Source organism: Fukomys damarensis, unplaced genomic scaffold, assembly GCF_012274545.1.
Source record: "Fukomys damarensis isolate Sample0158 unplaced genomic scaffold, DMR_v1.0_HiC HiC_scaffold_32, whole genome shotgun sequence".
NCBI classification, from domain to species: domain Eukaryota; kingdom Metazoa; phylum Chordata; class Mammalia; order Rodentia; family Bathyergidae; genus Fukomys; species Fukomys damarensis.
The window spans coordinates 46627897-46649149 of record NW_022900944.1 but is presented as its reverse complement, the minus strand read 5'-3'; the positions used below and the strand labels follow the sequence as shown (position 1 = coordinate 46649149).

General features: G+C 52.3%; 2 protein-coding genes across 2 annotated transcripts in view; one reads left to right on the top strand and one right to left on the bottom strand.

Moving 5' to 3' along the window:
• Nucleotides 1-7005, top strand: part of Gins2 (GINS complex subunit 2) — a 7531-nt gene extending 526 nt beyond the window's left edge. The window contains exons 2-5 of the mRNA XM_010627614.3: nt 4-46; nt 2779-2878; nt 4622-4748; nt 5017-7005. Of these exons, the coding sequence (XP_010625916.1) occupies nt 4-46; nt 2779-2878; nt 4622-4748; nt 5017-5142 (396 nt within the window). The 3' untranslated portion in view covers nt 5143-7005. The remainder of the gene's footprint in view (nt 1-3; nt 47-2778; nt 2879-4621; nt 4749-5016) is intronic.
• Nucleotides 7006-7097: 92 nt separating this feature from the next.
• The window catches only part of Gse1 (Gse1 coiled-coil protein), a 26995-nt gene continuing 12839 nt past the window's right edge, over nt 7098-21253 (bottom strand). Inside the window, exons 7-15 of the mRNA XM_033757914.1 lie at nt 21227-21253; nt 18664-19271; nt 17625-17737; nt 17237-17507; nt 15809-15922; nt 14529-14900; nt 13089-13370; nt 10640-10743; nt 7098-10126 (exon numbers count right to left, since the gene is read on the bottom strand). Of these exons, the coding sequence (XP_033613805.1) occupies nt 9992-10126; nt 10640-10743; nt 13089-13370; nt 14529-14900; nt 15809-15922; nt 17237-17507; nt 17625-17737; nt 18664-19271; nt 21227-21253 (2026 nt within the window). The 3' untranslated portion in view covers nt 7098-9991. The remainder of the gene's footprint in view (nt 10127-10639; nt 10744-13088; nt 13371-14528; nt 14901-15808; nt 15923-17236; nt 17508-17624; nt 17738-18663; nt 19272-21226) is intronic.

Here is a 21253-nt window from a genome sequence, read left to right as displayed (position 1 = left end):
CAGAGGCAGAAGTGTCGCCTGCTGCCGCCGCCCTGGATGGACGCCGGTAAGGACGGGGGTGGCGGCGGGGCCGTCCCGGGGCCCTCGAGGCCTGCGGTCGCAGTTACTGTGCTTAGCTGACCCATTTTGCCTTAAAGCCAAATACATGTTTTAGATTTTTCAAACAAGCACCGACCAGCGTGTTGAGAAGCAGTTTTTTTCGTGTGTGTGGTATTGGGGATTGAACCTAGGGCCTTTGCTCTGAAATGAACTACGTTTCCAGCCTCTTTTTAAGTTTTCCACTTTTTTCCCCTATTTTTACATTTTTTATTTTGAGAAAAGGGCTCACTAAGTTACTTAAGTTGCCCGGACTGCACTGGGACCTTCAGTCATCCAGCCTCAGCCTCCCGAAGTGGTAGGATCGTGGGCCCAGAGCAGCTTCTAGGCGGTTCTCTTATGTTAAGGAGGGGGCATAAAAATGTGTCACTCTACACGCAATTCTGGTTAGCCACAAAAAGGAATGTGGGTTAACCTTGCCGTCGTGTTGAGTCCACAGAACGCCACACACTGTGTGACTCTGGGATTGGCAGATCCGTAGAGATAGTAGGGATTGCTGGATTTGGGGGTTTTGGAGGCGATGGAGGGATTATGGGGTCTCTTTTTGGCATAATGAAAATATTCTAAAATTGAATTGATCACCTTGAGTATGCTTAAAGCTTTGATCTGTATAATGTGAATTAGGTAGTGTATTATCCCTCAAGGCTGTTAGTAAAAGCAGGAAGAAAAGTAACACATCAGTCACGGGCAGACTTTATCCTGAACTTTTGCAGTCTTTTTTCTGGTTTTATTTTTGTTTGTTTGTTGAGACAGGGTCTTGCTGTGTAGTCCAGCTTGGCCTTAAACTCACAAAGTAGCCCAGGCTGGCCTTAAACTTGTGATCCCTCCAGCCTCCTAAGTGCCGGGATCATCAGCCACCAAAACTAGCTTTGCCATCTTTTCTCTTTCTCAGCTGTGAGATTCTCTTTTTGTCCGAGGGCTGTGGGCACACGTGTAGCAGAAGGAACCCTGAGTGACTTCACCTGCTCTTCCCTAGTGGTGATCACGGGGTACCAGCCAGCGCCTCTTAGACCAGTTTCAGAAAGTCTGCTGGGTTTTCCTCAGGCCTGGTCTAGTGGAGTAAGTGACTGATGGTCCTGAATTCCTCTGCTTTGGGGCTTTTCTGGCAGGGAACCCCCCAGGCCTGACCCCATTAGCCAGCCCTCTCCAGGATCCCCCTAGGCCTGACAGAGTGTGACGCTGCGCAAATGGGTTTGTCTAATCTGCTTCTCTCCTTTAGGAGCGTGTTGTGATTTGCCCCATTGCATGAGTCATTGTTATTCTCAATTCCCTAGCGCTGTCCCCTTCTGCACCTTGTATTTATTCACCTTTTCTTGTGGTGTTGGATATTTGGATTTCCCATTTTTAGCTATTCTGAATTATGAAATTCTTGTCCATCTTTTTGTAGATACTTTTATTTTCCTCTAGGTAAATAAATACCTAGAGTAGTGCATGTGCTGGGTGTTAGTATGGTTGATGCTTAACTTGGTAAGAAATTATAGCCCTGTGGAAAGCGTACCCTGTGATCCCAGCACTCTGGAAGTCTGAGGCAGGAGGATCACAAGTTTGAGCCCAGCCTGAGCAGCTTAGTGACATGGCCAGGCCAGAACCTGTCTCAAAAAATTTTTAAAAAAGGGCAGCTGGGATGTAACTCAATGGAAAGTCTCTGAGTTAAATTCTTAGTGCCACCCAGGCCCAGTCCTCCAGAAGTCCTCCAGAAATGTAGGCCAAGAGTTCCTGTTGTTCATGTCCTGGCCAGAAGTTTGGTTTTCTTTTTGATTTGGGGAGTTTGGGCAGAAGTGTTGCATAATCTGATTCCGGTGGTGAAAAGCCATCCCAGGGCTCAGGGTGTGGCTCCGTGGTAACGTGGTTGCCTGGCACGTGCACGAGGCTCTGGTCTCCGTCCGCAGCACCTGGGAAAATAAAACTCATCTGCTATGTAGAGAAGGCGCGTGGGAGTTGAGAATTACCAGGACTGCTTGCTGATGGGCTGTAGCTGTAGCCTGTTGTGCTGGGAGGGAAGAGGGAGCAGTGCTGTGCTGAAGGGTTGGCTGGCTGTGGGGTGAGAGGGTGCTTTTAAAGCCCCTAGGACGGTGGTGGTGAACCCATGGCATCGAAAGCTCTAAAAGGTTTGCCCTCGCTGCCTTAGGATATTATACTGGCCCTGCTGTGTCGGCAGTTTGTACGTTGCCCGCTTTCTTCTGAACCAGACTTGATATATAACACTTTCCTCAAGTCACAGGTAGTTTGGATCACTTACCGAATCAAAGGTAAGATACTTTCTTTCCCTGAAGAAAGAATTTCTGTGGCAGGCATATATTTTGCTGTCTAAAGTGAAAGAACAAAAACTGTCCTTGAGAGAAATTTTCAAGGAGGTGTGGCCTTATCTCTTAAGTAGCATAGCCATTACTCAAAAAAAGAAATTTTTTTTTTTTGCTTTTTGAGACAGAGTCTCACTATTTAGTTGAGACTGAGACTGACCTGGAACTCGCTATGTAGCCCAGGCTGGTCTCAAACTCACAGTGATCCTCCTGCCTCAGCCTGGAGTGCTGGGATTACAGGCGTGCACCACCATGCCTAGCCAAAAAAAATTTTTTTAATGAAGTTGCTAGTTCATCAACTATGTAATACTGGCATTTGGTAAATTTGGAAGTTTAAAAGTTATTTGTGGTAATATTAAATGTATGAACTTCTAAATTTCAGAAAAGTTGGAGAAGATAAGGGATCATGAACGAAAGGAGGAAACTTTTACCCCAGTGCCCAGCCCTTACTACATGGAACTCAGCAAACTCCTGCTAAAGCAGTGAGTACAGCTCGCTCCTGAGACTCCACACCTCAGGGACACTCGGGATTCTTTCCCACCATATGCCCTCCCTGCTCCTTCCCCCAACTCTGTCGGATTAGTCCTGGGTCATCTCTTGGAGCTCCCTGAGCACCTGGTTGCGGAGCTGCAGTAGAGAACTAGGACTGAAAACGGATTGGACCGTACTGCTTGCTCAGTGTGGTTGGGGGGTGAGGGCCCCGGATGGCACAGCCGACATGGAGGGGAACTCGGGGACTTCACACAGCGTCTTTGGGTTGGTGGGAGGCTGCGCTTCACCTCCTCGGATAGAGCCTTAGAAGCAGCAGTACACCAAGTGCTGTACCATGGGCTGGAGCCCCCAGTCTGGGGCAGATGAGATGTGAGCCTGTCATTAGCTGCGGCGGTCAGTGTGCAATTGTCTGGCTCAACAGGGACAGTTTAGGAGTTCTTGGGGGGTACAGGCTCAAGGAGGGAGCCTCCCTGGGTTGGTGGAGGGAAGGCTGTGTGGCACAGCCTGGGGCACTGTGTCTGGAGGGTGTGAAGAACACGAGTAGAAGCAGGGTGTCTTCAGAGAGGTCTGAGATGGCTGTGCAGTTGGGACAGTGGCTTGAAGGGGAGAATTGGAAAGCACAGACCGGTCACGAGAGCATTATCCCGTGAGGGCCTGTCCAGAGTTAGTGTTTGAAATTCAGTGTATATGTACTTCATGTCAAAAACCCTGTTCTATAATTCATTTGACTAAGGGACCTAATTTATCCTTATTCTGCTGTTCATTTGACAAGGACCTGGCGTACTTTGTTCTTTAACCTGTTCACTGCATACATTCTGTACTACAGATCTGGCACTTACAGTCCTGAGTTAATTGCATGTGCCGAGAGAATCTCTAGCTTAGAGTGCCTAGTGATGGACAGTGTTTGCTTCTGCTTTTATTCTTGGTTTGTCTGTCTTCAAAGGTTGGCCTAAAATATCTCAGAGGAAAGCTGCTATTGCCCTCTGACTTTAAACTTTTACTCAGAATTTCATTGTATATGCATTTTGTACTGATTTGTATGATCTGTAATTTTTTGCATGACGAAGGATTGAACCCAGGGCCTTCACACTGAGTGAGTTACATGCCTGCTAAGTAGCCCCGGATGGGCTTGAATTGGTGTTCTTGCCCTAGCCTCCCAGAGAGCTAAGGTTACAGTTGTACACCATCATGCTTGGCTTGTAACTTGTTTTCTCTGTAGATGGGGACAATCCCTGTCCCTCAAGGCTCTCGGGGGTGGAAGTGCTGTGCCAAGTGCTGAGCACAGACCTGCAGGTTTGCTTTCCTGGTGGGTTTTGTGCCTGGATTCCCAGTAAGGAGCAGAGATCTGCTTATCACTATAAATAAGAGCAGCAGAGGTTATGACCTTAGCCAGCCCTCGAAGCCAATTCTGGATGGAAGTTTTGATGGACAGAATGCTGTTATCCTGAGGACGAGGCTGTCAGACTTGGAGCCAGCTTTCCAATACCTCACTCTCAAGTATACGATCCTGTGCAGCAGCCGGTGTGGGACAGTTCGCATGAACAAGAATAGCTCGGTTCGTTCCTGTTGCATGTCATCGGCAGCAGGCTTACCTGCAGAAATCCTCATGTCTTAGCATTGAAGACAAAGCCAAACACTTTCTGACATCTCAGTGATTCCAAGCAGCATTATAAAAAGTCTGTCTGGTGCTGCCTTAGTTTACTCTGTCCTTACTGATTCACTGTTCCTTTTAGTGCTTCAGACAATATTCCCAGAGCAGATGCAATCCGGACCCTGATCAAAGATCTGTGGGACACACGCATGGCCAAGCTCCGGGTGTCTGCTGACAGCTTTGTGCGGCAGCAGGAGGCACACGCCAAGGTAGGTGTGGCTCCTAGGGCTGGTAGGGCTCTGCCTGCAAGAGTTGTGATGTTGCTGGGGAATTTTACACGGTACCCTGCCTGTTCAGGTAAAGAAAGAGCTGTGCTTTTAAGACAATTACGGAGGCAGGGGTAGAGCTCAGCCACAGAGCACATGGCCTTGGAGTCAGTCCCCAGCACTGCCACCACCACGACAAAAAAAAATCATTGGTTTCTTCTTTTTATTCAGTGAAGTTTTAGGCCAACTGGTCTGTTTTCTTTTGTTTCAGCTGGATAACTTGACCCTGATGGAGATCAACACCAGCGGGGCCTTCCTCACAGAGGCGCTCCGTCACATGTACAAGCTGCGCACGAACCTCCAGCCTTCGGAGAGCACCACGTCGCAGGACTTCTAGAGCAAGGCCTGTGGTGGCGGTGGAGGGAGGGCTGGCACCTGCCTCCTGGAGGACTGCTGGGTGATGCGCCTGCTCAGGGTGTGACAGGTACTCACAGTTCAAGAGTTCTGGACACATTTTTGAACGTGTGAAAAAAGTGTAATGCTCTGGGAGTGAATTTTAAAAACAGGTGAGAAAGCAACAAACTTGTGAATAACGTACAACACTCAGCTCCCTTGGATGGTCAGTTCCCCACTCGATTCTAGGAGCCAGCTTTTCTGCTGTGGGGTAAAGGAAGAAGCTTTAGGCGAGAAAGTTCTCCCTAGCCAAGCTGTGGGTCTCCTGTGTGGAAATGCCATGCATGGTGAGTTTTGGTGGATACATAGGAGTGATGCTGTGGCTGGGGGCTTCTCCCTTTCTCCGTTCCGGTTTTGTGGCTAGAGTTAGCATCTTGTAGATGTGGCTCACACAGAAGGGTGGCTGACGAGGGGCTGGTGATGCTGACCATTGTTTATCATCCAGGTCCCAATCCATAATAAAAATGTGATCAGCTTGAATCTGTTCGGTTTCTGTCCTGTATAACTGCTGAGTAAAAGGAGCACACTCTGTGGCCAAGATGGTCCCCTAAACGGAAACGATAGTGTGCAGCAGTCGACTGGAAACTGCAGGCGACATTCAGGGTTATTGCTCAGTCTGGTGCACTTTATGAAGAGGAAGATCAGGGAGAAGCTAATGTAGTGTGGAGTGCAGCTGCAGGCACAGTGCTGGGAAGAGGTGGAACCTCTTCTGCTGCTCTCGATAGGTACGGGGCAAGTGCTCTTTGTGGTAGACAGCAGCGGCTTCACTCTCCAGTTGTGCAGCTGTAACATTGTGGAATTCTTAGGTCCCTTACAGAAATCACCTTGAGTGTGGTGATTATCGTGCCATGCTGGAGTAGATTCTGTCACCAGTGAGATTTTTGACTTAGCACCCAGTGCGTCAGAAGCTGCATTGAGCTTCACGGGAGCCCTGTGCACACGTGTGGTCCACTTGGTGTAGAGTGAGTGCTTCTGGCATCTCTCTGGGCTGGCTGCTACCCTGTCTCCATCAAGCAGATGCTGGTTACTGTTTGAATACCAAGCGCCAAACCCAGAGGAACAGGACCAAAAGATGGGCGCGTCTGTAATTTAAGGTGCCGTTTGGAGGGCTGCAGGTGACGGGACTTGCCTTTTCACCTCTCTCTTACTCGGAATCCTTCAGATTGCATCGGGGTGTCTTAGGGACAGGGGACTGCGTGCCGCTAATACATCCCTCTTGAACTTGAGCCAGTAAGGTACAGCTGAATGCCTTCCTGTTGCACCTGTGATGCTGTCTAGTTTAGCTTGCAGGGGCAGGGAGTGTCACAACATAAAAAGATTGTCCTCGTAACGTGATTTAGGAAGATTTTATTTTTTGGATGTCGTCAGAAATTACAGCAATATATTCATAAATACCTAATTACTACATTCAACAAATAATATTACAATACAGTTAATCCAAACAAGTACACTTAGAACAGGTTTCATTTCACAGCATCTAAACTGCCCCCAGAGTGACCGAGGCACTGTTGTCCTCCCTGCCACCCGAGTCTGGGTTTGCTGTCCTAGCAGTGAAGCACAGGGCACACACACAAGTGACACAACCAGTGAACATGTCTTCCTCAGGTCAGGGCAGAGCCTAGGAGTGTAAGCACCGGATCAGAAAGTTGGGAGCAGGGTACAGAAGTCGTGAAGTCAAAGCTTGATTACTGCAAAGAGTACAGATTGCTTCTAAGTGGCTAATATACACTTTAAGGAGGGCCAGGTTTGCGCTAACCATCTCCATCTTGTGGTGGGTCCCTGGAATTGTTTGTGAGAGGGAAGAGGAGGACTCTGGTTTAAAATTCAGCTTTTGAGATTGGGGGGTTCTGTGAGCTACTTGGAAGATTTCATTCTGCTACGAGCTTAAGGTTTTCTGTGTTGTAATTCTTTGCTGCTGAAGATGTAGGCTCCTTTTACTATTCCGAATATCCTTTGGTGTACAACCTGTTGTGATGTTAGTGTCAATTAAGTGTTTTGCCCACTTAAGACTGGGCTATAGAAAACCCTATCGTGGTTATTTGAGAACAGACTTGTGATTTGGGCTCTGATTCTATGAAACAGAGCAACTTGTCTCAAAGATTGATTAAATGGGGAACCACACCATCTAGCATCTGGCTGTGTTCCTCTGAGCTCAGTGAATTCCCTGCCAGGACAGGTGGCAGCTGTCGCTTCCAGGTGATATGGGAAGACAGTTGAGAAGGAATGAGGTATTTGCTCACGTAAATATGGACACACAGGTTGCATAATCCACTCTCCATCAGCAAATCTGATGTACTCAACTCATTGAGCAAAAACTGAACAAAAAGCTTCAGAGGCGGTGTTATCAAGCCCAATGGAAAACCGTGTGTTCTCTGAAAACTAATTGTTGGATGGGAAAATCATTGTAGACTGTCTTTGTGGTACTTCGTGAAGAGACCCTCTGCCTCTTTCGTGGTTGGTGTGTGCTGCCTCACTGCTTTGTACTTAGGTTCTGATTGTCGTATTACTTCTTGGGCAGAAGAATATTCAGATACTTCTGCAGGCGGGAGTGGGGGAGGCAGGGCAGAGGGGCCCAAGGGCAAGAAAGGGTGTGCAGTTTCCATTTGGCTGGGAGAAAGCAGTTATTGCTGGCGCAGGCTTCCACCCCGGGCAGCCCTTTCTGAGGATGCACCCTTTGTTCTGTGTGCCACCCTGCCCCATGACAGGCTGATGTGGGGAGAGGGCCGTGCCCACCTTTCCAGTAACATATTAGAGCCACTTCCCCTTTCCCTTTAGCCAAGGCCATTACCAAACCTGACTAGCACATGCATCAGCCATGGTGATGTGGGAGGCAGCCTGGGGGTGAAGGGCTGCAGCAGGCTGTGCGCTTTCACCCCAGGGACGGAGACTTGCAGGAAAGGCAGCGTGCCTGTGCCCTGGTCGCTCGCAGTGTGGCTCCCTCTCCACGCCTGTGGAACATGTGCATCTCTTAATGTCTTTGCAGGGGATGAGGCCCTAGCACAGCCTTTTAGTTCTTTTCCACTTGCTGCCTTGGGTGAGAAGGAGCTTATTGACTGGCGGCACTTCGCGTTTGCTAATAACTGGAAGATCCTTGGCAGGCGTACAAAGCAAACTGTGGGGGCAGATGAGTGACACGGTGCCAGCTGCCAGCAAGCTGCTCTGCACAGGAGGGGCAGGAGCTCAGGCCGTGGAGCACGGCAGCGTGTGTCCAGCGGACATTGGGCTCAAACTGCCTCCCTTGCCCCAACCCACTCCTGGGCCCATGGGGAGGGTCCCGGCCCTGCTAGAGAGACCTTCCTGACCTAGAGGAAACACTTTCCAGCAATGTGGCCGTCCCTGTGCCCGTCAGCTAGGTTCAGAGGAGGCATTCAGCTCAGACATTGTTGATCCTACTTGAGGCTTTTACAAAGCTCTGTATCTAAATAAAGCTTCTAAAGTTTCTACTCTGCACCTGTTCTCAGGCATCTCAGAATTCTATCGCAGAAATTGTTCACTTCCTGAAAGGTTCTTTTAGAAAGCCCCAGGGCCCTGTGTGCATGTGGCTGCTTTACACAGGATCTGTCTTGTTCCCGCCATAAACTGTCCCCTCACTTCACAGCAGTGGGGTCTACTTGCTATTACCTTGTCCATATGTGGGGCGGGGGTGAGGGAGGAGGTAAGTAACGCATGGCTTTCTGCATCGCTTCTGGTGCAATTCAAATCAAAAATGAAGTGATCGCATAGGCGCCAGTGGTAAGCTCTTTTACTTTTTTTTCTTCTTCTTTAATTTTTAAAAACTTCAATATTTTAATTTCCTGACCAGCAGCAGTACAAACACTAAAAGCAAGGGTTTTTTTTTTTCTTTTCCCAGCAAAAACAAACAAAACCCCAAACAGGAAAAACAAACAAACAAAAATCCCCCAAACCACATATTAAAAATGGCAGGCTTTTTATAACAATTAAAAGTAATAAAAACATACAAAACTTTGCTTTTTAATATATATATACACACAGTACAAGGCTGAAGCACCTTTGACTTTTCTCTCAAAATTTACGCTGTATGAAAACACTCCCCACTGCAGTAACAATGAGGTGGGTGTGAGTTCGTGCACACAGGGCTCTGTACATTCTCCCCAAGGAGTAGTAAAAAGGGACCTTCGGTTTGCGGATTCACTTTGAGAGCTTTTCCAGGGGAAAGCCTAGGAATGCTCTGTGTGCTCCTAGGACTAGTTGTTTTAGACGATTCTGTGGAAAAGTAACTGAAAAAACCAAACAAACAAACAAAAAAAACCCACAACAAAACAGAAAAAACAAGCCCTTTACTTACAATGCACCCAGCCTTCTTTTCAGCTGGAGCCAGTCTCTCCTGGGCAGGAAGAGGCCAACCCCGCGCTGCAGCAGGAGCAGACCTGGTTCTTGGGCACAGTAGCACGGCAACATGACAAACAGGACCAGCCGGTCAGATCCAGGCCCACGCACCAAGGTGCTAGGTGATACTGTTTTAGTGTTGGCAATGGAGCCTTCGCTTTCAGACCAAAGAATGATGTGGGGGAAGGGGGATAATTAACCACCTTTAGGAAAATGATGGGCGTCCTACACTGGCTGCTCGCTGAGTGACAAAGGTGATTTGACTGCATTGAAGTCAAGGTGAGTTCGTTCGTTTGCTTTTTCTGGAGCCTGAAATCCTTTGCTTCATGCATGGCACATTCTCGTTTTTAAGCTTCAAACCTCCCAGTGAAAAATATTAAATATTCAAGGTAATAAAATAGATAATATTTCTATACTATAGGTTCGGCCTAGAGCAAGGGAAACCGTCACCTTGGATATCCCTTAAAGTAACCCCTAGGCCAATGCATTGCAGGCAAGGCAAGGCACTTCCGTAAGTGGTCCAGTTCTGCCTGGAGTCGCTCCCGTTCAGAGACAATCTTCTGCTTCTGACTCCTCAATTCCTGGGGAAGGGAAAGTCAATGTCAGGAAAATGTGCTCTGTCCAGTGTGGTGCCTGAAGGTGTTGATGGCTGCTGCATGAAAAGTTCAGCCTGGTGCTTTGGAACATCCCCTTCCTAGCTCAGTATAGGCAGTGGCCTTGAGTGATTTGAACTGATTTTTCCAGAGTCTTGGATTCTGGCAATTCCTGCTTTTCAGGAATGAGTACACTGTGGGGTGAGCTCAAAGCCCAGGTTCTCTGAGGCTGCGCCCTGCCCACATCCCTGCCACCTCGAGGTGGGCTGCAGGTAGGCAGTGTCGCCTGCAAAGCTGCCCATCTCCGATAAAATCCCCTCCTGCCTCCCTCGTAAATCACAGAAGGGGAGATGGGTGCTGGCAGAAAGTAATTCCCCAAGGGGGATGAAAGAGGATTGACATTCCACAGGAATCTCGGATAATCAACTGACACCCGGGCCCAAAGACTACATACCCTTCCGCCTCTCCAGAGTGGCTTTCCCTCTAACACAGGGCACTCACCGCCATGCTGTGAGAGAGCTGCTCTGCTGTCAGACTGAGGCTGTAGTGCTGGGCCTCCAGCCGCCGGCACTGTGTCTGTAACACCTGCCGCTCCAGGTTTTGCTCTGAAAGGAAAGAAGGGGCAAGCTCACATCTCTGTTCGGTGGCTGTCTCTTGCTGGCCCCTGCGGTCTCCTGGAGACCACTGTGCCTCCACCCTTGTTTTGTTTACTGAGACTGGGTCTGACAGGCATGCGCTGCCGCCGCCTCCAGTCTGCAGTCCTTTCATTCATACCAATCAATACGTGAGGAGCGCTGCAACCAATCAAACCTAACCCAGCTTCGGAATGATGGATATTGAATCAGGTTGAAAATTCACAGCTTTAAAAGGCATATTTCCAATGAAAGATAAAAAGCCATTTAGTTTAAGCTGCTAAAAGTCTGAGATAAACTTAGCAACTGTGTCATCAATTCAAATCTGTATCACCGGAAGATGGGTGGCCTACTTCCGGTAGGAGGGACTTTAAACCTCCAAGGGTAAATCCCTGTATGAAGGGCTTCACAATGAAAAACAAGGTGACCTGGCTGACTTTAGAGAATGTTTTTTGTTTTGTTTTTTGAGACAGGGTCTCCCTCTGTAGTTCCAGCTGGCCTTGAGCTCATTCGTGTAGCCTAGACGGACCCAAACTTGCTGAGATCCTCTGCCTCAGTGCCCAGTACTGCTCACGCTTGGCTGTAGAATGATCTTGATAGCAATGTGAAGCACCACAGCATTAGTCTACTGTAACTTAAACTAAAGTCAAAAAACCACTTAATTCAATAAGGATGGAGCAACAGCAGGGGAAGAAAAAAAAAAAACTTGGCCATATCAGCAGGTACGGAAAAAACAAGACACCATAAACTCAGATAAACCAGGCAAATAACCCCATTTTGTTTTAAAAGTAAAATGCCTCTTAAAATTTCACAGAAATGAGCCCACTGCTGCCTCTGTTTCATACCAGAAGAGGCCCTGAGGCAATGCTGTATGACAAGAAATTAAAACTATGACATTTCAAAAGCAATCCACCTTTAAAATTTGCAGGTCTGATCCCCTATGACTTCTACCTAGGGCAGACTACGTAAGAGAGTCCCAAGTAAAAGGTTCCCAAATCTAGTAAAAGGGAACCTCTTAAACCAGTGCTATGCCATATTCAAAGGCAGATACTATTCTTCCCCAGGCCTGTAAATCTAATGCAATTGAAAATCGAGAGATTTCTAGGCATCATGCCTGGTAGGTATGTGCTCTGTCACTGAGCCTGCATGCTCAGCCTAGCCTCGAACTTGTGATTTCCTGCCTCAGACTCCAGGTAGCTGAGCTGACAGGTGAGCACAGCCATGCGTGGCTCTAGTGAGGCTTTTCTTTTAACAGTGCAATATAGTAAGATGATACTAAAGTTCATGTAGAAAGCCAAGGGCCAATAACAGCCGAGTTAGATTACAGGAGGACAAATCAGGGCAAGTTGCTCCAGACAGTGGAGACTGCAGGGGCAGTCTGCTCCCAGGACAGGACGCTGCGAGTGACGGAGTTGGGTTCTGTCACAAGTCCCAGGCATAGTAAGAATTTATAGGCTCAGAAGAAAATATTCAAAAATACCCTTACAGCCCTACAAGCCTAGAAAAGATACATCTGTCTCATGTCTTTAATTTGACTTACCGCCATGTACTACTTCAGAATATGATGTATGCACCCCAAGAACAACGTGGATGGGAATGGGGAGTCAGTCCTAAGTAAGGACACCATTTGATAATCTGCCTGTGGCTACTTGGGTGTTTGTTCTGTTTGTACAAAGTGTTTGAAATGACTGATCCTAAGACGAGATTACAAACACTACTTACAGCACCGCAAAAATGAAAACGAGGCGACAGCAGCCTGGGACTGGCAGGCACATGACAGCTCTTATCACAGTGGGTACCCACTGCTGCCCAGTTAGGGTGGTGCATGCAGGGCTAAGAGCTGTGCCCCCTCCACTCCCCAAGGGACTTTTGCAGACATCTTGGGAAACAAGGCAAAAAGCGCCATAATGCCTGAACTCTGGCAGCACCCATCTCTGACCAGAGGAGGCAGCTGTCCAGAAGGAGCTGCCTTCCCGGGGGAGTCCCACGGGGGAGCACATCACAGGCCCCCGCCAGGCTGGCCATGAGGGCTCAGCTAGGGATGCAAACGAGGGGACAGAGCATTTTAGATGTGGCCCAGAGAGCAAGACCCACCCCTGTCTGGGCCATCACTCTGACTGATGGGCTGGCATAAGGTACTTCTATGTCCTTGGGCTGTGAGCTCCGGCCCCTCCCCGGTGAGATGCACCTAGGGCTTGGGCCGGCGGAACATTCACTTGTGTTTGGATCTAGTTGTGCCCTGGAAACCTGCAGCTCTATGGTAAAAGTCTGACAGGCACTGGTGCGTGACAGTTCCTCCCCACGCTTGCCCCGCATACCTTCTATGTGTTCCTGGTAAGCTTCAAAGATTGCCTCAATTCCTTGCCACTTGCGCCTGGGGGCTTCTTCATCTTCCTCTTCACTGTCCCCCTCCTCCTCATCGTCGTCTGAGTCCTGGTCCAGCTCCTGTGTGTGGGGACCCTTCCTCCCGGCTAGGGGCTCCTGCTGCCCATTATGCTGGGGTAGAGGGACCCGGCTGGATGACTGCAGCTCAGGAATGTTGTAGTGGACAGAGGTGTCGACCTTGTGGTTCTGCTCTGCAGACAGCACAGCTACACTCCCTGCGGAGAACAAGGGCATCCACGGGGTGAGGCTCTCCGAAGGGGCTGTGCCCCGCCTTGCAGGCAGAGTCCTCATATCCATGGAGGGGTCTTCCCCGCGCCTCGGGGCTCGAGATGGAGCCGGGAGGGAGGGTGGAAGAGCTGTGGAGCAGTGGCAGACCTGAGTTCTAATCAGTCAGGGCACATGTGTGATGCCGGCCAAGTCCCCCTCTGGGCTTGAACCTCTGTGGCTTTGGGCATGGGCAGCAGAGTCCTCCACGGCGTGGCCATGACCTGGCTCAACGGTCTGCACTGGCTTGTGCCTCCATCCTATTGTTAGCTGCCTCTGTGCAGTAAGTTTGCACCCGTCTCCGGTGACATGTTAACTCAAGTAGAAGACCCAGCTCACAGTGTCAGAGCCCAGTGTCTTATTAACCTTCTGAGCCAGTCAGAGGGGCTCATAGCTGTAATCCCAGCATTCTGGGAGGCTGAGGCAGGAGGACTGTGAGTTCAAGCCAAGCCCAAGAAACTTAGCAAAAAAACCCAGACTCAGCAACCTGTCTCCAAAAACAAACAAACAAACAAATCTACGGATGCAGCTCAGTGCAAAGGCCCTGGGAGTTCAACTCCCCAGTACTGCAGAAACAGTTCTAGCATAATGATTACATCAGTTTGTGCTGGCTGTTAGAATTTATGCTCAGTCACTCTCAGTTATTGAGGAATTCTTTTCTGATCCGTTTGATTCACTGGGAGTAGTGTGGCCATCCCCATTCTGACCCTCAGGGACTCCCACCTAGATGCCAGTGCATCTGGAGATGCACGTGGGCTGGGGGCACTGATCTGGGTGCGCACTTGCCAGGACTCTGTCAAAGGGCCAGGCGGCCTCCAGCAGACTGCTGGGTGGGAGGCACACCGGGAAAGTGCAGGATTTGTGGCCAACAGCCCACCTCAGCGGCCTCCCTAAAACCATTTGCTGGAGTGGGACCCACAGACCAGCTGGGCCAGACTGATGCCTGACAAGGTCCCCAGCTGCCTCGTGGGCACTGAAGTCTGAGGCGCCATCACTGCTACACAGTCAGGCTAGCTGAGCCCACGGCTGCACACAGCAGCTGCTGGCATGCGGGAACACAGCTGGCTGCTATGTGACTCGGGAGCAGAGTGGGATGGCAGCCTCTTTACCTTTATGCTTCTGCAGGGCCTTCTGGGTGGACTGCAGCACTGACTCGTGGAACTGATGTGCAAACTCTTCTGCCATGAAGGGCTCCCACGCTTTGCTCTTCCCGTTGATGCTGTGGGACAATGGCACAGGAATGTCCTTGGGCGCAGAGCCCCGGATGTAATGCAGCATGCTCAGGCTCTTCTTGCCCCCAGGGGCCTCGCTCAGCCTGGCCTTCTCACCGCTGGTAGGAGCTGGCTCCTGGGCTCTCAACAGTTCCTGGGGCCTGAGTGGTTCCAGTCTCCCAGTCTCCACGGCTTTTGGGACATCGGACAAGGAGGCAGCAATACCAACAGGCTTGTCTGTTTCCATAGAAGCGGGCTGTGCAGCTGGTTCTTTGAGACACAGAAAGTGAGGAAACATTAAGAGCTGCAAATTTATTATTATTATTATTATTATTATCATTATTGGATTTCTTCTGAGACAGGGTCTCGCTTTGTAGCTCAGGCTGCCCTTGAAATCACTGTGCAGCCCAGGCTGACCTCGAACTTAAAGCGATCCTCCTGCCTCAGTCTCCCAAGTGGTGGGGTTATAGGTGTGTGCCCACACACCCAGCAGGAGCTGCAAATTAACAACTAGGTGTCCAGCACTAGGGCCCCAGCCTGTCAAAGCTTACATTTAACAAAGACCTAGTACAAATACCCAAGGCTTGGGGACAGGACCCACTGCACATGGCGGTGGAGGGAGGTTTGCAGCAGCAGCAAGTCCATCCTGGAGAGGTGCCTGCAGGACATCTGAGAAGAGCAGAGGGAAGAAGCGAGTGGCTTCCAGTTGCCGAAAGGGAAGAGGTGGTATTTAGCCCAAGTGGCTGGGAAAGCACACGAGGAACCAAGCTAAGGAGGATGGACTGGAAGGGCTCCCTGCTTGCTTGGCAGGCAGAGGTGTAATCAGACGCGAGAAGAGGTGAGAACAGGTGCTGGCAAAGCCAGGAAGGCAGGAAGAGCGAGAGGCGGGTCAGGCAGGCAGGCTGGGCCGAAGCTTGTCCTCCTGCCCAAGGCAGCACTTCGGGGATCAGGTCCCCCTCCACTGGCTTTGGAACGAGGCTCTGAGGGTCGATGGCTAAGACCACACAGGCCACAGACAGCTCTGGAGGCTGGTCCCTCCCAAGGAGCAGCGTGACTGTGTGTCAACTATGAGGGATGGAGAAAAACGTCGCCTCCAGCAGGGCAGGTTCGTGATGAAGATGACCTTGAGTGCCACCTCTGACCCTGGGCTTTGGCGGGTGGGGCTGTCCTTCCCTTACCGCTCAGGGAGATGGCAGGACTGTCCCTCGGAGAGCTTGTCATTGAATCTGCCACCGCTGCTGACAGTGTCCTCTGCTTGGCGGCACGGAGCATTTCAACAAGTCTCTCGTTGTCTGTGAGAAAAGCAGCCTGAGGTTAAGGAGGCAGGGCACCATCGCTGAGGGAGGGTGGGAGTCTGGCCCGCCAGGGCTGGCGGGTGCAAGCCCATTAAACAGGAAGAATGGAAGGCAAGTGCCACGGGCCGGGCCACGGTGACAGAAAAGCGGGACCAGCTCCTCTCAGCTTCCACAGCATGTGCCACATGGGATCCAGACAGCTGTGTGCAGTGTGCAGGGGTCTGGGAGCAACCGACGCCCGTGGTCTTTCTGGCGACTTCTGAGGAGTTGTTCTTATTTAAAAGACAAGCGAGGTGGCCCCCACGCAAGGAGACACCCTGTGCCTGCGCAGGCCTGGGGAGCACTGCCCGCCCCTACTCCTGGTGCTCGCACACAGACCCTAGCACATTCCAGGCTGTGGATTCCTATTTCAGTTATGCTTCTTGCCAACCCTGAAACTGAAGAGGCCACAGTGCTGTTGGCTTCCTCTAGAAATTCAGTCAGATGAAAAGATGGTTTGGGCGGGGGGACCCCAAACAAACAACCTAGGCACATTTCCAGGGATTTGTGCTGGCCGTCAACCTGCCACAACCCTTAAAGGGAAAGCAAAGACTCCGACGTGCTGGTTAAGTGGAACAGCGGCCGCCACTCCCCGTTAAACACGTTGGAGCAGCTCAAGGCTCAAGATCCTCTCTGCTTTCCTTTGACTTTCTTCCAGAGAGGACGCCAAGTGTGTCTGCAAGGGAACTCTGAATCGCAGGAAACGCGGCCAGGAACGTCAGCATCTCGGCACCCCGCCAGCGTGCCAAGAAGACCAAGGCTGCGGAGGCCCCAAGAAGGTGCCAGGCCACACCGCTCCCTGCTGCGCAGTACATCCCAGCCTAAAGGACGCTCCCGTCAGCAATGCTCGGGGTGAGCACACTGGCCAGGAGCGTCTTCCACCCACAAGCCACCTGCTCCACGTGTTGGCCATGCCCAAAGGCGACAGGCCTGATGCCACAAAACAGCCCAGCAGACCGGGTCAAGCACCCTCAGTTGGCACGCAATCGCCTCCCCACTCCCAGGTCCAGCCACAGCACACTGCCCCGGGACCACCTCCTCAGGTGCACACTGGACAAGTGACCAGAGCAGCTGTCAACTCGGGACAGGCTGCACGTGCAGGACCATGGAGTCTTCATGACCACCCAAGACACGAGAGAAAACGAGACTTCGAGTGCGTGTGGGGGACAACAGCCAAGCACGACCGGGGTGCACTATGGGGTGGGCCGCACGAGCACACACCGGCCCAGAGCCTCACTTGCCACCACACAGGCTGGGTGGAGCCGTCCGTACCTTTCCTCTTCTCCGCAGTGATGTGGGTCAGGTTGAAGATGGTCAGGAACTTCCTCTTCTCCTCGAAGTTGGGGCTGTTGTTCATCTCATCCGGGCTGTAGCGGGTGGACAGTGCCAGTCTTGGTGAAGGCATCTGCCGCTTACTCTGAACTGCTGGTGGGGATGGGCTTCTCTCCTTCAGCATCCGCCGACGCTTCCTCCGCTTCTGGGCTACCAGCTCCTCCTTCTGCTGTTGGGTGGTCAAGCCAAAAAGTTGCAAAAACTCTAGCTTCTGGATTGGGAAAGAAAACAAATGAGTTTGAACCCAGTGGCAGTGCTACACTTTCATGTCCTGGAGGTCCCCACGGCCCAGCCCTGAGCATGCCACAAAGGGAGGAGGGCCTAATACCTCGGAGGATGTGTCCAGTTTGAGGGGTGGCTGCTCAGCCACGCAGCGCAGATGGGCTCTGACCTCTTCCTCGTCACTCTCGTCGTAAGAGTCATCGAGGTCGTAGTAGTATCCTGATGGTGAAAGTGCTTGCATTTAGCCAGGCAGGGAGCCTGGCTTCTCTAGCCAGGGTGTACCTGGGGGATGTGTGTAAGCCAGCCAGCCCAGCAATGCCTGGCTTCCCCAGACCCAGTGGCTTGGCCTTCCCCAGGCAGATGGAGGGCCGCACCAGCAGGAGACCATCATTACCACACCACACCCGGTGTCCATGGCAACTCGATGCTATCTGTGCGCACAAGCTCCCCAGAGGGGCTGACAGAACAATAGTGGGTCCTCTGCTCCATGGGCCCCCCTTCCTTTATTACATGAGCAGGGGAGAAAATCCCTAGCTGGGCTCCAAATCCAGCCTAGACCAGTGACCCAGGAAGGGAGGCTGCTGCAGCCCAGAGTAGGCTGGGAGGAGCCAAGCTCAACACCAAACTAGACTGGAGCTCCATGGAGGACACGAGGCTGGCCTGGAGCCTGGGGTCCTCGCTACATACCTGCTGATGAGGCAAGGTGTGGAGGGCAGCCTCGTTCCCACCTGGTCCTGCTCCACTCCCTTGGGAAGGTGCCTGACACCTGACCCGGCCCAGGGTGTGCCAACTGAGCCCCTCACTCCCTGGGAACCTGCCTACAACTGACACTAGGGCTCAGGCCTGTCTTACTGCCAGCTTTCTTCCTTGCTAATGCTGCACGTTAATATTTAAAACTGCCTTATTAGCCACCGCTCATCACTTATTAATCATGTGTGTCAGCAGCGCCTTGTACAGACAGGCTTTGATTTGCCTTTCTGGGACTGTATTCATCCTGGCAGGACCAGCAGGGGCCAGAGAGTTTTTCCAGAATTCGCTACCTTGGAGCCTGTTCAAGCCCTGCACTCTTCCTGAGGCAGGAGGGGAAGGGGTGGCAGCAGTACAAGGGCCCCTTATCCCCTGAAATCCCACCCAGGGAACCGGACCTTTCTCCTGGGCTTCCCGCCGCCGGCGCTCTTCCAGGTCCAGCTTGCTGACCAGCCTCCGGCGCTGCTGCAGGACCTCATCATAGACGTAGGCAGGGTCAGGGCCGCGGGCCGCTGGGTGCCGATAAGGTGAGCCAGGTTTCAGGGGCCCACTGAGCTCCCCAAAGGAGGCTGCGGGGGGGAGGGAGACCCGCTGCTGGCCCAGGAGGGTCTGTGCAGACTTCTCAAGCTCAGCCAGAAAGGGCCCAGGTCCGTGGGGAAAGGCCGGGGGCTCCAGGCTTCCTGCCTCCCGTGCTGGGGGCTGGTACTTGTCCAGGGGGGTGGCCTCGCGCTTCCGGGGCTCCTCTGTCTTTTCGGGGCAGTAGACGCGCTCCACCTTCACCAGCGGGACGGCGGCCTGGCGGCTGGGCTCAAACGCCGCCGGGTGGCTGTGCAGAGCGTGGCTCTCAGCCCGCCTCGTCTCGAGGGTGGTGTCCATCAGAGACACTGGGTTCCACAGGGCCGTGGGTACTGTGTGGTGTTGCGGCTTGGGAGAGATGAGAGGTGGTGGCCCACCAAAGTGCTGTGGGGCCTCGCGGCTGCCTTGCTCAAGCCGAGTTTGTCCTGGCCTGGGGAGAAAGCAGATCACCCACCTGTCACAGGGCTGCAGACCTGCGGGCTACCCAGGTCAGCTCTACAGGCTGCCAGCTGGCCCTATGCAGAAAGCTAGGGCTGCAGGGATAGGAAGGCTGCCCCTCGTGCCACGTCTTTGTGGGCAGCTGGTGGCAGTGGAGTATGGAGCTGCCCGAGGGGCAGGGCAGCCCAGAGCTAGGGTGCTGGTGAGGCAGTGGGGTCCCTTTGGGCCCAGGCTCCACTTGCCTGCTCACCCAGATCCCAGGAGGACAGGTGCTCAGCCTGTGGCCCTGCCAGCAGCCCTTCCCCCCACAGGACAGGTAGACAGCCAGGCACTGTCTTCACAGAGGCCACCACTCCTCTCCCCACTGTCCTCTGGGGCAGGCATCATGCCAGCCACAAGCTCTCATACCTGCCCAGCTTGGTGCCTAACCCACAGGACAACCTCACCAGGACAGTCCCTATCAGAACCGCAGTGATACGCAGAGGCCTTCAAGGGTCCGGGGAAGAGGCATTGGGGATCTCACTCAGGGACTCCCTGCAGAAGCTCTGCCTGGCACTGTACTACTACACAGGGTCTCTTCAATGCCTATCGACAAAAGCAGCTCCCGGAGGACTACTTCAGGTGTCTCTCCACAGCTTCTGAGGCAGTTGTAGGACCTTAGGACCCATGCTGCTCAGTGATCCAGGGCAGGTTGGCAGGAAGGAAGCAGAGCCTGGCACGTTGTGGCCAGTGCTCAAGGCCCTCCGTGCCCGGCTGGGTACCATCCTCACAGCCTTGCAGGCTGCTTTGAGCCACTACAGACTTAGAGCCAGGAGCCCTGCCCCATGAGCAGCAGAGCACAACGAGAACAGCCCTGGAAACTGTCCTTAACTTAGGTAAACAGCAGAGGAATAAAACCATCAGCAGAACGAATGCTCCATGTGCCAAGAGCCAAGCACCACACAGCTTTCCAGCCAGGGAACAGGAGGACCCTGTCAGAACCACATCGGTGCACAGCCGGCCACGGGGCAGGCCGACACCAGCGGAGGAGGCTTGGCTGCAGGGTTGAGCACACAATTACCCAAGTGTTGCTGGCCGGGCACCAGCTGCCCTCTCAACCCTCTGGCCAGGAGGGATCTGGGGCACAGGGCACCTCAGGAGCCAGGGAAGCTGAACCCTTGTGAGGCCTTGGGGAACAGTGAGGCAAGAGGACCCCACTCCGCTGTGCTGCACAGTGGGCGGGCCAGGGTTGGCTCCCTCCCAGATGCCCTAATCGATGAGAAGGCAGGAGGCCTGGGCTGAAAGACGCACAGAAAGCTGCCTTCAAGCCTCCATATCCGGAAGAAGGCAAGGCCTGGCCCCCAGGAAGGATGCCAAGGCAGGTGGAGACTCCAGGGGCAGGTACAGACCTCCAGGGAACTCGTCTATACCAGGGCTAAGAAACCCATTTTTCTGAGATAGGGTCGTCTCGCTATGTAATCTCGGCTGGTTCGAACTCATGGCCCTCTTTCCGCCTCAGCCTCCCAAGTGCTGGGAATGCGTGTGTAACACCACCACACCTGGCTTGTTTATTTAAAAAGCAATACACAGCCGGGGATTTAGCTCAGCGGCACTGCGCCTGCCTCACAAGCACAAGGTCCTGAGTTTGATCCCCGGTACCCCCTCCCCCAAAAACAAAAGCTCATGTTAAAAAAAAATAAATAAAATAAAAGCCATCCCTTTCTGAATTAAAAAAAAAGCCCAGGCTGAAAAGCAAAGGAAAGTGGAGCAAACAGGGATTATCAGTCACTAAGCCTTCCGGCCACCACCTCTGGGTACAAGCAACCTGCTGGGGACTCTGCCGGGCTGTGCGGAAGGGGCCCTGTACTGTGGACGGCGCACTCAGTTCCCTCACAGGCCAGCCCAGGTAACAAAGCAGAACTGAGCAGGGCGCTGGGCCCCCAGGGCGGATGCCGGCCCGGGCCCCACCTGCTGCTCTCCAGCCTGGGCTCCGCC